Source organism: Pseudonaja textilis, chromosome 6 (genome assembly GCF_049901715.1).
Source record: "Pseudonaja textilis isolate UNSWEBS1 chromosome 6, rPseTex1.2, whole genome shotgun sequence".
Taxonomy (NCBI): Eukaryota; Metazoa; Chordata; class Lepidosauria; order Squamata; family Elapidae; genus Pseudonaja; species Pseudonaja textilis.
Genome location: NC_141995.1, coordinates 19,827,293 through 19,842,722, shown reverse-complemented (window position 1 = coordinate 19,842,722; position 15,430 = coordinate 19,827,293). Strand labels below are relative to the sequence as shown.

The window sequence follows — 15,430 nt, the reverse complement described above, 5'->3', positions numbered from 1 at the left end:
CCTGCTAAGGCAGGGAATCAGATCAAAAGATGTCAGAGATTATTCCTGATATTATGTTATAAAATACCCAGACATGACATGGTTGAATATTCAGTTTATTATTTCAAAAGATACCATCCCGTTTAATAAAAATATGGTGACTATTCACCAATAGAAATATTTCATAAAAACAAAGTCCATATATATTTTGTCATGGTGTGTTTTAGTAGAAAATGAAATTATATGTAGTTCCAGATAAACTATGGTTGACCATTTTGGTCTCTCCCAGTTCCCACCCATGATCTGTTCTATAGTAATGATTTAAAAAAAAATCTTTCATTCAATCATGTCCGATTCTTGGATACTGCCTGGACAAGATCCTCCAGTTTTCTTGACAAGTTTTCCATTCCTACAACTGAGATAAGTGACTGGTCCAAGTCCCACCTTCTAGTCCCACCTCAGGCACAAAGCCAGCTCGGGGACCCTGGGCTAGTCATCCCTAGGAACCAGGCAGTGACAAATCACTTCAGAAAAACCTTGTCAAGAAAACTGCAAGGACTTTTCTGGGCAGTTTCAGAAAATCTGATATAATTGAATGAGGAAAATAGGAAAAAACAGGCAGTAATAAGAAGGAAGAGGTGGAAAAGAAAAAAAAAGTTTGCTAGAATACTTTTGAACTTGTTTTGGAATTACAACACCCAGAAATTCTAATCAACATGGCCAGAAGTTAGCTAATTACATTGACCTATACAAGCCACATGATCTCACACTACATAAACATTTATGGATCTGTGTGTCAGGTGACCCCATGAGATTCAAGGGGCCAACTGTGAAAAAGCATTGCCTTTTAAAAATTAGCAAGCTAAGGAAAATGCAAATGAAAAGGAATAAAGCTTTTTAAAATGGGTTTTAAAAAAAGCACTTCTCCAAAGTTCCCTCCACTCTATTGTACAGTATCTCCTTTATCCACCGAAGGGGGAGGGTAAATAAAGAGAATGATTGACACTATAAAATGCTCCCTCAAGTGGAGATTGTAGCAGTTCCATGTTAATTTATGGAAGTAAAAAAAAGTGTGCAGCACACTTATGACTAGTAAATTGTATTAACACAAAGCTTTTCTCAAACTACACCTTACACTTCATCAACACATCTGAACCAATTGGTTAGTTGGAAAAGGTGCTACAGACTAACATTTTGTCCTCAAGTGAAGGAGTCCTATGCACAAAGTTTCACTGACCAGAACAGAACAGACTAACAGTTGGAAGGAACCTTGGAGGTCTTCTAGTCCAACCCCCCTGCTCGGGCAGAATCGCTATACTATTTCAGACAAGTGGTTGTCCAATCTCTTCTTTAAAACTTCCAGTGTCGGAGCATCACAACTTCTGGAGGCAACTTGTTCCACTGATTAATTGTTCCAACTGTCAGGAAATTCCTCCTTAGTTGCTTCTCTCCTTTATTAGTTTCCACCGATTGCTTCCATTAAATCCATTGGGAACAGATGGTCTTCACACAAGGAATCACCTGGCAGGGAGGGAGGCTTCATACTGTTTTGAGATTATAATAATATAATAATCTGTCCCTTCAAATCAGTTTTGATTGTAAATCACATTTAGAAAGCTTTGAATGCCAGAGAAAACTGCTTCTGTCTCTTTAAGCGAAGGATCAGATGAAAGAATATATGTACATATATTCTTTCGGATGTGGGGATCCGAGGAAGAGTCATATGTGGGAATAGGACCCAGATGTGGGTGTGATGAACATGTATATGTGCAGACGAGGCTCTGAGGGTCAGAGGAAGAGTCATATGTGGAAAAAGGACCTAGGTGTGGATATAAAGGATATGAGAGTGAGGAACATGAATTCGGAAAAGCATTTCTCATCTTCATTTCTTTGCCTTAAAACATACAATTAAACAGCTTTTATTCCTTTTGCTTTCCTGCTGTAATAGGGGATTTGCAATACAGTTGCCAATACTTGATAGCATTGTGAGGGACCTACTATGGGAAATGGGGGAACCGCAGGGTGGAGGAAGCAAGGCAACTTGCCTGTCAGAAACCACTGTGCCAGGATGTTGAATGCTAGAATAGCTTACAAGAAAACCCAAACCCACATAGCTACACCACGAAACTAGCTTTGCAAGAAACCTGTGACAACAGGTAGCGTGACATTTAGCTATTTTGATAGCAAAAGTTGGGGGGGGGGGACTGTAATCCAGGTAACCAATCAATTATTACATGTTATGCATGCATTATTAGGGCGAGGGCAAAGGGGTGAGTGTAATTCACTTCTGACTAAAAAAAAATAATTGCTGTACAACTGTAATCAGGGCCTTGGCAGCTTTCAAAGCCAGGGTCCTTATAGCTCGGTACCAAAATAAAAGTATATCCTTGTTTCACCCCCTTGTGTTTGGTGATTCATTGGCTTCGACACCGAGCTAAGGCCCAGTTTTGAGGGCAACATAAAGATTTAAAATCTGTGCTTCTCGCAGCGCCCGCCAGGCCTCCCTCTTTGCGCCACGACTTTGCTTTCCAAAAGATTGGCAACGCCCCCCCCCGCCCCCATTTCCCCCCCCCTTCTGCCCAGAGGTTCGTGAGGTTGGGGCGGGGCGACCTGACGGTGTTGCGGAAGCAGGTACCGAAAGCTTTTTGCGGCATGGTGGACGTTTTCAAGCCTCGGCTGACTACAGGTGCGAGGGCTCCGAGAGACCGTTACCCGCGCGGGTGAGGGGAAGCTCCTGGGGCGCCGTGCCCGTAATGAGCCGCCCGTTAGCCTTGGGAGCCACCCAGCCTTCGCTTCCGAGCGCTGCTATACCCAGAATTCCAGGCTTCCATGCGCGGGAGTTGTAGAACTCCGGGCCGCGGTCGTTCGGAGATGTCCGGAAGGCGAGCGGTCTTGTTGCCGCTGCTCGTGACCGGGGCCTTACTCGCCGTGCTGCTAGAGCCCAGCCGGTGCCAGGAGCCTGAAACTCCGGATTGGAGGATGACATTGAAGACGATCAGAAACGGTGTTCATAAGATCGATACTTATCTAAACGCTGCTCTGGATCTCCTGGGAGGAGAAGATGGACTCTGTCAGTATAAATGCAGTGATGGTAATAATCATACTATATTAGAAAAAAAAAGGTGTATGTATGTTTGACTATTCGTTGTAAAGCCAAACATGTTTAATGGATTTAGTTTTTTTTCCTATTCAAAGGTATGTTGAGAGAATGTCATAAAAAAATAAATAACAAGGAAAACATATGAATTGTTTTTGCTAAGGTCAGGCAAATCTGAAGTTCCAGCCAGCTTTATAACAGAAGAAAAAACAGGTTATAAATATATTATAGTTATTCAAATCACACAATGCGTACGGGTTGCAGAGGACAGATGTAAACATTAATGATGATAAACTGGAGATTGAACAGCATATTCCTATATTTGACAGAAATAGTTGTACTAAATTTAGTGGAACTTAATCTCAGGTAAATTTTATAGGATTGAAGTCTCATATTTGTACTCTCAAGAGGTGCCTAAAATATTTGTTTAAAATACTAGCAATAACATTATTTTGGTTCCTTACTCCATATAATATAGTTATTGTTATATTTTATCATGATCTCAAACATATTCGGTTCATGTTATTTTGTGAAAATGCCAAGGATTATATTGCAGAAGGCAGAAGAGGTTATGTCAATTCTGCTAAACGGATTAGAAAATTTGGAAATGGATGTGAAACATAATCCCTTCTTCTTTCAACAGTACTTAAAAGGCTAGGTTAACTCACTGAAATCCAGTTTATTTATTGCTTTAATTCTTTGAATTTATTGTGATTTCACAACCTTAATCTTATGCCCATATCATTAGGGGAAGCTGGGCAAGTGGTTAGAGATAAACCTCTGCATAGTAAGTTTAAAGTAAATTAATGGAACTTTATTAACATGGCCAAACTAAGTAGCTATCAAAACAACAACAACAACAACCCCTGACTGGCATTTTGATTTCATAATGGGTATCCAGTACAGCACTTCAAAACAATTAACAGATGATAACTCCAAAGACATTAGTGATCTATTTGTTCACAATTTGAGAATTGCATTGCAGTTTTATATTTATTCACTTGGTAAGTTCACTCAATTCAAGGGGCATGATTTCTGAATAGACGTGTATAGTACTGTGAGATTAAGTTGTTTAGCGTATCATTTTTGTACCATTAAAATAAGACTATTACTGTGTTAAATTCAGACAATAGATGGAAAAGTGGTATGGATGTGGAACTGGGACTTGGTTCAAATCCAGGCTCAGTGGAAATTCAGGAAATGACCTGGTAGCTGCATTTCATTTCATTCCAAGTACATCACCAGGTCATTGTTAAGAGGAAAAGTTTGGAGGAGAAAGTGCTATGTACAATACCTTAAGTCCCTGAAAGTTGTGATATGTAACCAATGAATAAATGTTTATATATCTATAATAATAGATTAATAATTTATTAGCTTTGCCTTGAATGAGTCTGGAAAAATCAGAAACATTTTAAATATTCTAATCTAAGCACTTAATGTTTTACAGGATACAAACCTTTACCTCGCTATGACTATAAGCCTTCACCACCCAATGGATGTGGTTCTCCACTCTTTGGAGTTCATGTAAGTTGCTAACAGACGTGCAGAATAGTCTATGAATGAATTGATTCTTTCACAGAACCCATGAGGGGACTTAGTCCAAACACACATTTTGGATGTTTGGGCCTATGCACAGAACAAAATGAATTTGTTTTTTTCTAGGTAGAAGTGGCAGTTGAGAGTACAGGAAAAGTCAAAGGTACTAGCAGCTGAAGTAAGGAGGGAAGGCAATGGGGTGGCTGAGGAAATGGGATATGCCATTCTGGGACTTCAGCAATGGCAGAGTGGGAGGGAAGGAACTGGGAAGATGTGGATGAGTGATGACAAGTGCTGTTATGTGGAGAACAGAAGAGAAGGGCGAAAGTGTAGCAGCCTTGTCCTACACATCCTATTTAATTTTATTTCATCCAGACACTGAATAATCAAAGCTTCCCAAGTCTTGGTTCTCCTGAACTGTGGCTTACCCAGAGTGGTTCAGTAGAATTGTGGAATATAATTTTTTTGCAGGTTCCATTTTGTCCACACCGCTAGTGTCTAATTAAAGAGTGGCTCCTGAATGTATGTTTTGAAGAAAGCGGCAGTGCTAAAACAACGTATATCTGAATTAAATGTCAATGTGAATTTTTACAGTATAGAGAGTAAGTTATATTTTTTCTTGGCATCCAAGTATTTAATTTTTGCAGTGTTTAGAAAACTAATGATCAGCCTCTTGTTACCAATTTTCACAACTTGAGAACAACCAGATTCTCTTTGTATGACTCATTTACCCAAAGTTTTCTGAGTTGAACAGCACATCAAATCATAAACGATGAATCTTGTTATCTCTTAGTCTAATATTTCCTGGTGTCTTATGAAAATATTCTTGATCTACAATGCCATAATAAATTTTTTAAGCTCTGAATTAAAACTCTTTTCTACTTTGATAATAGAGTTGAAGCACCAGAAAATAACTTATAGGGATAATATGTAAATCAATGAGGTATAATAGAGAAAATCAATGTAATTCTGTTAGAGTACAATTTATGGAGGCTCATCAGTGAAAGTTTAAAAGATCAATTTGAGGTGGGGTGGGTTTTACTCTTGAGTGTACTTTGAACTAGACAACATTATGCAAACTATTTCATAATGCATAATTTGCATTCTATCATAATGACTTTGCATCATTTGCATAATGGCATCTTTACACAAATGATATAAATTCAGTGAGAATTTTGAACTTTGTGTATGAAGTCCATTGCTAAATCAGACTTTCATTTTTCTGTGGTATAGTTGCTCTGATAAATCTATTAAGATTTCATCCAACTTTGATGATTTTTAAGATTTTCATTTCTTATTCACTTGGTTTTGTTACTAAAAAAATTTATGGCCCTCACAATATGATTTTCCCAACCAGCTGGGAAATCTATTATCAATATTTGGCATCAGATTGAAAAGTATCAATAATATAATTTCCTGCTAATGGAAGAGACCAAAGAAATTGGGAGTGGAAAGGTTTAAATCAAGTTAGTGTATTTTAACCTGCCAACCCTTTTCCTATCTCTTCAAATAAGCACAAAAGCCTGAAAAACATACCAGTTGTTTGACGTCATTGCACTATTGTCACTTCCTTGTAGTTCCAACTTTCAAAAAGTACAGTTAAAAAGTGTCCTCCCCTGCTTGTCATCATATTGCTGCCTTCTCCTCAAGAAACAATTTACTTATTGTTTGGAGGAGGTTTTCTTTTTCTTTGATCAATGCATTGCAGCATTCCTATCACCTTTCATCCATTCTTGGGGCTCCTTCAATTTCTTAATTTATGGGCTTGAAGCATTTAACTCTCAAGATGCTAATCACTGGAACTTGTTTTTCAGTTTGACATTGGCATTCCTTCAATGACAAAATGCTGCAATCAACATGACAGATGTTACGATACCTGTGGTAACAAAAAACATGATTGTGATGAGCAGTTTCAATATTGCTTTTCAAAGATCTGCAGAGATGTACAGAAGACATTAGGAATAGCTGAGTCTGTACAAGGTAAGCCACTCTTGAGAAATACAGTGTGACAGAGATTTACCAAGGTTGTATAATCTGAGCCCAACTAAACAGAAATTTAAACCAGAAGATCAGGTTAACGTGATTGCATTATCTACAATTTGGTCTTTCTACATGTTCAAATGGATAAGTATATACTTTTGCTAGTTATTTAAAGGAAATCATGTTTAAATAAAGTACATAGCAGAATCCCCCATTAGGTTTTACTTAAAATTTCAGATTAAATCATCCACTTAGTTTTCAGGATTAAATTACTTGCAGGCTAATCTAATTGTTTCTCCATCTATTTTTTTTTCTCTTTACTTCCTTTAAATGTGGGTTTAAAACATGTTCTGCAAGGAAGAGAATGAAGAGAGAATAAAAATGTCCAAGTTTTGCTAGTTAAAAAATCATTGTGTAGCTTAATAAACATATTTGTGATAATTTATTGATATTGTAGGAGTAATTAAATTATACTTACAGTTGTGCATACAAATATGCATTAATATTATTGTGATTAATATTTAATACTTACTGTTTTGATTTGTTGATTATGTAGAAATGTTTCAGCTGGGGAAGTAAGGGAAATTAGCTATTTGCAGCTCTTTTCAGATTGTATGTCTATACTCTTGAATTATTAATTTCTCCTATTTTAGCTATCTGGATGAAGTTTACCAAGAAAACTGTAATACAAGATCATATTGTATTTTTTACACTAATGTAGAAGACGTACAATAGTTAGCTGCTCCAAAATAATTCCCAATGTCATTAGCAATAAAATAATACTATATACAATATATGACTAGCAAGCTTCTTTAAACACTACAGTTCTAATTCCAAGACTTTGCAGGTTAATTTCTGCAACTTCAGTTTTGTTAAATAACATAACATTAATTGTGATTTGAGTCACCCATTGCCCAAAGATATGATTGTACTGTGGTTTGTTTATCTTTTCTCCTCAAGCAGGTAATGACAGCTTCTCTTTATTGTACTATTAAAGATATTTCCCTATCTTGCAGCTTGTGAATCTACAGTACAACTAGTGTTTGATGCAGTCATACATCTCGGATGCAAGCCATACCTGGACAGTCAGAGAGCTGCATGTATGTGCCAGTATGAAGCTAACAGAGACCTGTAACAAGATTTTTCTGACATGATAGAGCCCTTTATTGTTACAAAGCTGTCCTAAGGATACAGTGAACATGCAAATAGACTGTCTACTCGCCAGAAGACATTAATCTGTATATTTTTATGTAGCACTTCTTTCATCAGCAATCTTAAACTTATAAGGATCTGGGGCACCTCTTTTAGAGACGAAAAGGATATTTTGGCAACTGCCTTAAGTAGATAGGATTGTCAATGAATTCTGCTCTAAACTGAAGGTCCTGAAGACGGCATAGGATAAAGTTTTTTTTTTAAAAAGGTCAATCCTTGGGGTCACAATGAATCAATATCTCTTTTGATTTTTCTTATAGAAGAAAAGTACCCACAAAGGCAAAAACCAAATATCTGAAAGACTTTAAAAATATGACTGTCATCATTCAGTTATTTGTATATTGACATTGTATGATGTATGTAATATTTGTCCCTACCACAAAATAGCTGTTTTCCAGTTGTCCAAGGGTATTGTAATTCTGTGAAAACAATGTATAGTTTGTTAACTATTTAAAAAATGTTCATTGAAGAGAAATATCCTATCATGAATTGAAAAAGGAAAAAATGGTTGATACAAAGATATTTGTCCATTATTGTGTATGCTGTTTAAATATTACATCCCTTTTATTCTGGAATATCTCAAAATTTAATTTTAAGACTAATTTAATCATTCTTTCTTATGGCTAGGAATCACCTTAACTGTGCAGGGATTCTTTCATGGGTTTTCATAATTTCATTCTTTTTTTACATCACAGTTTTATATAGTCTCATTCTTAATGTTTCTATGAATAATCTCTATTGAAGGAAATTCTGCCTCAGGTATAAAAAACTATAAAATCTGCTGAATTACTTGGTATTACTTGAAAAGTGGTTTTTGATGCAATTTCTTCTAGTGCCTTTATTAATGAAATTGACATTTTAAAAGTTGTGAAATAAAATTATCTGCTTAGAAAGGGAAAAAATTAAACATGCTAAATTGAATACATGTCGTGTGTTTTTTCCATCAACAAAATTTAAGAAAATGACTACTAGAAGAACTTATATAAAGGCTGCCCTAATCAGTCATGACTCTGGGTGGCTTACAAAATGCACGGGGAGGGGGGGAATTAAAAGCAAATAAGCCTTTTTTGCTAAAAGGGAAGTCCAGCAAAAAGCGAATAACCACTCAAAAGACTCTTCACTTTCAACTGGTAATTTGCATATTCAATAATAATAGTTCAGTGGCTAATTAAAATATGTGAATGCACTTGAAAGCTATTTGTAGCTTTCTGATTTTAACAAAAGCAACAAAATGTACAAATGATTACTTTATCACTCAGTTTTAGCCTATTTTTCTTTTTTAGTTTCATAGCAAACTCTGTGAGATTGGTCAGTCAAGAAGATCCTTAATGGCAAAGATTTCTGTCCAAGCAGGAATTGATTCACATTGTTAAATCTTTGTTAAATCTAATTTATAAAGTACTTACACTAATCAATATGGAATACTTTATACAGGTAATCCTTGACTTACAACAGTTCATTTAGTGACCAAAGTTACAACAGCACTGAAAAAAGTGACATGACCTTTTTTCACTGTTACGACCTTTGCAGCATCCTCAGGGTCATGTGATCAAAATTCAGAGGTTTAGCAACTGGTTCATACTTAGGGCCGTTGCTGTGTCCCAAAGTCATGTGATCACTTTTTGTAACCTTTTGACAAGCAAAGTCAATGGGGAAGCCAGATTCACTTACCCACTGAGTAACTTACCAACTGCAGTGATTCACTTAACAACTTTGGCAAGAAAATGGAGCAAAACTCACTTAACAGAAATTTGGGGCTCAATTGTGATTGTAAGTCGAGGACTACCTGTATTGTATAAAAACTGTCCTGCCCTAAAAAAAAAACAACAACCCAGCTATGTGTCTCATTCATAAAGAAGACATAGGACTGGGCTCCATAACATGGGACCATCCTATCTGATGCATCACCAGTTACCATCAGCCCATCCCATTAGATCTGGCAGAGAAGGCATATTGTGGGAACATCAGCCAGGAACATAACATTTCGGAGCAGAAGGGAGAGACATCTCTGCCATGGTGCTGGCTTTATTGAACATCCTCTCCCACCCTCTTCTCAAAATTAGATTAGCCTTTGATATCCTGGAACATGCTCAAAACCTGGTTATGTCATCAGAGCTGGGAACTAGAGCCTTCCTTGGAAGGGCCCATTGCTGAGGTAGCTATTCATATTCTTTCTTTGTCTAGGGCAGAGGACTCCAAAATTGGCAAGTTTAAGCATTGTGGACTTCAACTCCCAGAATTCCTGAGCTAACATGACTGGAGGAGGGATTCTGGGAGTTGAAGTCCACAAGTCTTAAAGTTGCCAAGTTTAGGGAACCCTGGCCTATGGTTTGTATATCTGTTTTAATAATATTTTTAATGTAGATTTTTATATGTTTTTAAATCTATTCTTTAACCAATTCTTGTATGCCTCCCAGAGTCCTTTTTTTAGGGACTCTGTATTTGTATAGGCAACTATACAAATTTGATTAATAAGTAAGTGTAATAAATGTTAAGGGTCTTAATATGTATAGTTACATACCTAAATAGAATGTTATCATTATTGGTTTCATATGTCAAGTAAAAAAAAATACAATTGTGCCTTGAGAATATCTGTTTTACCCCAACTGGATGAAATTTAATATTCATTTGACTTTTGTGGAGTGTAAGATACAGAAGACAGTTCATGATCCAGTCGCAGGGGTCTTCAAACTTGACAGCTTTAAGGCTTGTGGACTTCAACTCCCAGGATTCCTCCTCCAGTCATGTTAGCTCAGTTTGCCAAGTTTGGAGACCCTTGATCCAGTGGCTTGAAAGGTTCCCGTCTCCAACACATTTCTGAAATGCTTTCTTGGTCTCTAGGAAGTTCTTAAAACACTTGGCAAAACTTTTGCAGAATGTTTTGATATGAAATTCAGAAGTGTCTTTTCAGCTTTATTGATGGGCCTTGTAAACTCAATGTGATTCCTACATCATATGCTTGTGGTTGTATTTAGAATCATTACTTGTGATCTTTAGTAGTAATCATTCAGGGAAGTTTTCCTGACACACAATTTAAAAATTTCTAGCTCATGCCACTGATTTTCAGGTGTCTTCAAAATCCCCCCTGATTAACTTGGGAATCTGTAGTTGTATATTAATTATAACTCTGCTAACATGAAAATATTTGCACTGTGTTTTTGATACAGCTCATAGAGATAAAATGGATCCATAGCAAAAGTATGTTAATATGGGGATTCTGCTTTATAGATTAAATAAAGATGTTTGACAAAAGATATTTTGATGGTTTTAGCAAGCACTTTTTTAAAAAAAAATCTAGACTTTTTTTTTTGCCTTAGAATTTGAACAGCGTTTTGGCTTGCCACCAACTTTCCTTGTAAAATGACTCAAACCCAGGAATTTGTATGGATTATCTTGTTGTAGGATCAAAGTACAGTACAAATAATCTGTGAAGCACAAGTTAAAAGAAAAAGAGGAAAAGAAGAGTAAAGGAAACTTTCTTTAACTTGTTTTTTTAAAAAATAGAGTAATTTAAGAGGAAAGATCTTCAGCTGAGATAATCTAAAAGGAGAGTGAACTCGCAATTCTATGTTCAAATCCTGGCTTGTTTATTTTTTAAATTATTTATGAGGCTTCTCATGTATATTAATAAAATGCATTGCTCTTATCATAAAGACTTCATTATGCAATATATACCATGTTTCTCATAATAAGCTGGGTCTTTTTTTTTTTTTTTGAGCCCCGAAAAAATGGCAAGGCCGTCTTTTCGGGGGTGACTTAATTCCCCCCCTCCTTGCATCTTTGGGCGGGTGGCGACGACTTGGATGTTGACCTCAATGTTGGTGGGGCACTTCGTATCGGGGTCAACGCAGACAGCACCATATCCGGGTGTGCAACAAAAGTACTTCCTAATGGCAAGCCCCCCCACCATTCCCCCCCATTTTGCATGTTTTAATATAGGCCTTAATTTGGGGGGAGGGGCTTAATTTCATGCCTATAAAACATGCTGGGACTTCCTATTGGGGGAGGCCGTATTGTTGGAGAAACAGGGTAGGAATGGACTATGAGACCAATATAAAATGGCCATAAGTAGAACAGAGATATATATTTATGCAAGCTGTTACAGTTTAGGTAATGAAATTATATTTCTAGTTACTCAACATGATATTCTTCAATGAATCTTATATCGGTTATGGCCAGAAAAATAACCACTGTGGCAGATACTCTTAGCATAGCACTCAGAGAATCCAACAAAATCATCAGTCACAAATTTTTAAATATTTATCAGTGTCTACTGGATGGCTATCTAAGCAGTAACATTTATTGCCCAATTCTGTGGTTTTACAGACAGATTAAACTTTAATCCAAGGAAGTAACCCCTTCCTGTCTTAGATTTACAACATGGGTAGTAGTCTTACATTTAACTTACAAAACATTTCGAAAACTTAAAGCATTATGTAAGATTGGTGTGGTTGATTAGCTGATTAGAAGGTATAAACCTTTCATGGACAGGACATAGAACAAAGTGAAATTATAGAAATAGGCATACTCTAAAAGTCACAGGCAAGCAGCTGAAACTGGAGTATTTCCATGAACTGCAAAAGAGTTTAAATGGGTGTCATTTAAATTTGCAAACTGTGATTTGTCAAACTCAGGCTAGATATGTGAAACATGATGAATTAGTGTATGGTTCTCTTACTAATTGTTCAGCATGTTGGATTAATGAAGCCTGTTAGATTAATGTATTATTTAGTGTATTGTGCAAATTGTAGGCAGTTCAGTTAATTTGATTAAATGGATCTTCATGTTACACAAACAGTTTCAAACAGCTTCATAATTGCACTTCTTAGTGAACCTCAGTTTTCACTGATGCTGTTTATTATCTGATGAGTACAATATAAAATTAATTGCAAATTTGTAAATTGATCAGGGCCAAATGGATTTGGTGTTAAAACCTAGTTTAGACTAGGCTAGGCTAGAAACTGGGAGACTATGAGTGCTAGATCTGCCTTTGGCACAAAGCCAGCTGGGTGACCTTGACCCAATCACTTTCTTATAAACTTTATACTGATAAAAGCTAGCAAGGAGGCAATGGCAAATCACTTCTGAAATCTTGCCAAGAAAACTGTAGGAACTTGCCCAGGTTCAGTGCAGACTTGAGGGCACCAAAATACTTATAAAGTGACTTATATGTTATCTATAGTAAAGGTGGGATATAAACCCAATAAATAAAATAAAACAAATACTATGCAGATATTACCATTTGGCAGATGGTACAGAATAATAAAAACAAGGACAAAGAGGCTGAAAAACAGCTTCTATCCCAGGGCAGTAGCTTTTCTGAAGTGCAGGGTGTGGTGTCGGGGCTTTCCGGTTCAATGTGTGAAGGATGTGTGGTTGTGTTTATTTTCATGGTCATGATGTGCACTGAAGATGGTACTTGATTTCATTGTACGAGGTGCAATGACAATAAAGTAAACTAAACTAAACTAATTAACAAATGTTATGGACATAATTATAAACACTATTATATAATCTAAAATTAAAAACACAGTAGCGAAAGCTTAGCTATTTATTACAACAGATATTTCCAAGTGGATGACTGACTCTTGACTCTATCAGTCAGAAGATATTATGCATATATTCCAACTATCTATCCTTAATTTCTTGTATTATTAGTTTTGCTTCAAAAATAGGCAATAAAGTAAAAATTAACTCCATATGGGCCCTACCCATGCAGCACTTGAGGCAAAGTGAATATTCAATAAATATCTCATTTATAAGCAGCCATTCTAATTATGGGGAACTTGTGTACTCTACAGGTTGACCTTTTCACTATAGCTAATATAATTATACATGAAAGCATCCTATGGCATGGGAGAACAAGAGGAGGAGGCAGGAGAGCAGTGTTCCCTAGTCCTGTATGAGGGAGGCTGGAAAGGGAATACCTTCCCTCATGCAGCTCCCTCCCCAACCCCTCCTCCTCTCCAGAAATCTGTCAAGGCAGAAGTTGGACTTGGAGGAAACTACTTCCTGCAAACTTTCTCTTCTGCACTTCCACATGCAGCAGCATTGTCCTCCACTTCCTGTGGGTGGGGCAGGCAAGGCTGGGAGGGGGATCCAGAGGTCTCTAGTGGAGGAAGGTGAGACCAGGGCAAGTCCCAAAGCCTCATTCACCAAAAGAGCCTTACTGTCCCTCTCAGGCCACTTGGACAGCAGTGCAGGCTCCTCGAGCCCTGGGCAGTGGAGTACCAAGAGCCCTGGGCAGTGGAGTACCAGTGCAGGCTCTTCGAGCCCTCAAGCTTCTGGAGTACCAAGACCCTACAGCCCAGCCCAGCCCCGCTTCTCTGGGGGGGCAGCTGCATTTACTGCTGTTGTGCTCCCTTTCCTTGGCTAGGTTACTCATGGTGGGTGTGGGATGGAAGCATGTGGGTCAGAGGGAGGCCCACTCCCTCTCCATGCAGAGAGACCCGGCATTTAAGCAAAGCAGCCTCAACTATAAGATGGGAGACCACCAGGAGAGATCAGGAGGGGGGCAAGAGGATGGCGAGAGGGCAGCTGGGTTTCTGGTGGCCAACTGCTAAGGCAGGACTTCCCTCAGACCCTCCCTCCCTCTCATTCCAATCTCCCTCCCTTCCTCCCCCCTTTCCTTCCTTCCCTCCTACTTCCTTCCCCCTTACTGCCTTCCCTGCCTCCCTCCTTCTCGTTGCCTTCTTCCTTCTTTCCTCCCTCCCTCCCTCTCAGAAAAAAATTGGAACTTTGATGTTATGCATGTTAACGGCAACAAGACTACTCTTTGCACAAAAATGGAAGGTCATCTCGATCCCCACAGTGGACTGCAAAAATTAATGGAGTTAGCACAGATGGCTACATTGACTGCTTTGATCAAAGAAAAAAATGCAAATACTTTTATTTCTTCTTGGAAACCGCTTCTAGACTTTGTGCTTGAGATGGAAAAAAAATGAAACTTTGATTTTTGGTTTTACTGATTAGATATATTTGTTGTTATCGAAATGATTAGTTCAAATTACTATGTAAAAGTAAAAAGTTGAGGTTTGATGTTAATGTCTTATTTTCCTGCACGAAAGGAGTCAGAAGCCATTGCCTTTTCTATCTTCCCCATTTTTTCCTTCCATTTTTTATTATATACTGTATTTTCTTTGTATGTGATAAGATTAAGTGAATGATCTTCAAATGTAAATGTAAATGTAAAGAAAACTTTAAACTTGAATCTGCTGTGTAGTGGAAACTTCGTAGGCAAAACTTAGCAGGGATTTTAGAGTGGGAAAAGGAAGAATACAAGCTGTAAAAACAGCTTCTGAGAAATGGCTAGCCAGGGAAAGACTGGGATAACAGGAAACGCAACTAAACTGAAAAACAGGAAAGAACTGAAAGCTAAGTATGCCTAATAGCTGATTAATATTAACTGACACACTCTGCATAAATTATCTCCTAATTTTAATGTACAAGGCCTTCACTGCGTCTTGGTTCATTATTGGTAAGGCAAGCTGGCCTAGGAAAGTAGCCAGGAGCACGGAGGCTGATTGGAAGGATGGTTTAATGATGAAGCAGAACCACATGGATAGTTCTAGGCAGTGATCACATGGAATTGAGAGTGGGTGGCTTTTATTCCCTCTGGGCTCTGTA

The 15,430-nt window shown here is 37.6% G+C and overlaps 1 protein-coding gene across 1 annotated transcript; it reads left to right on the top strand.

The window, feature by feature from the left end:
• Positions 1-2,608: 2,608 nt before the first annotated feature.
• On the top strand, positions 2,609-8,725 carry PLA2G12A (phospholipase A2 group XIIA). Its single transcript, XM_026698225.2, has 4 exons — positions 2,609-3,070; positions 4,524-4,600; positions 6,427-6,592; positions 7,609-8,725. Exons 1-4 carry the CDS (start codon positions 2,809-2,811, stop codon positions 7,725-7,727), a joined length of 624 nt encoding a protein of 207 aa, XP_026554010.1. The 5' UTR covers positions 2,609-2,808; the 3' UTR covers positions 7,728-8,725.
• Positions 8,726-15,430: the final 6,705 nt, after the last annotated feature.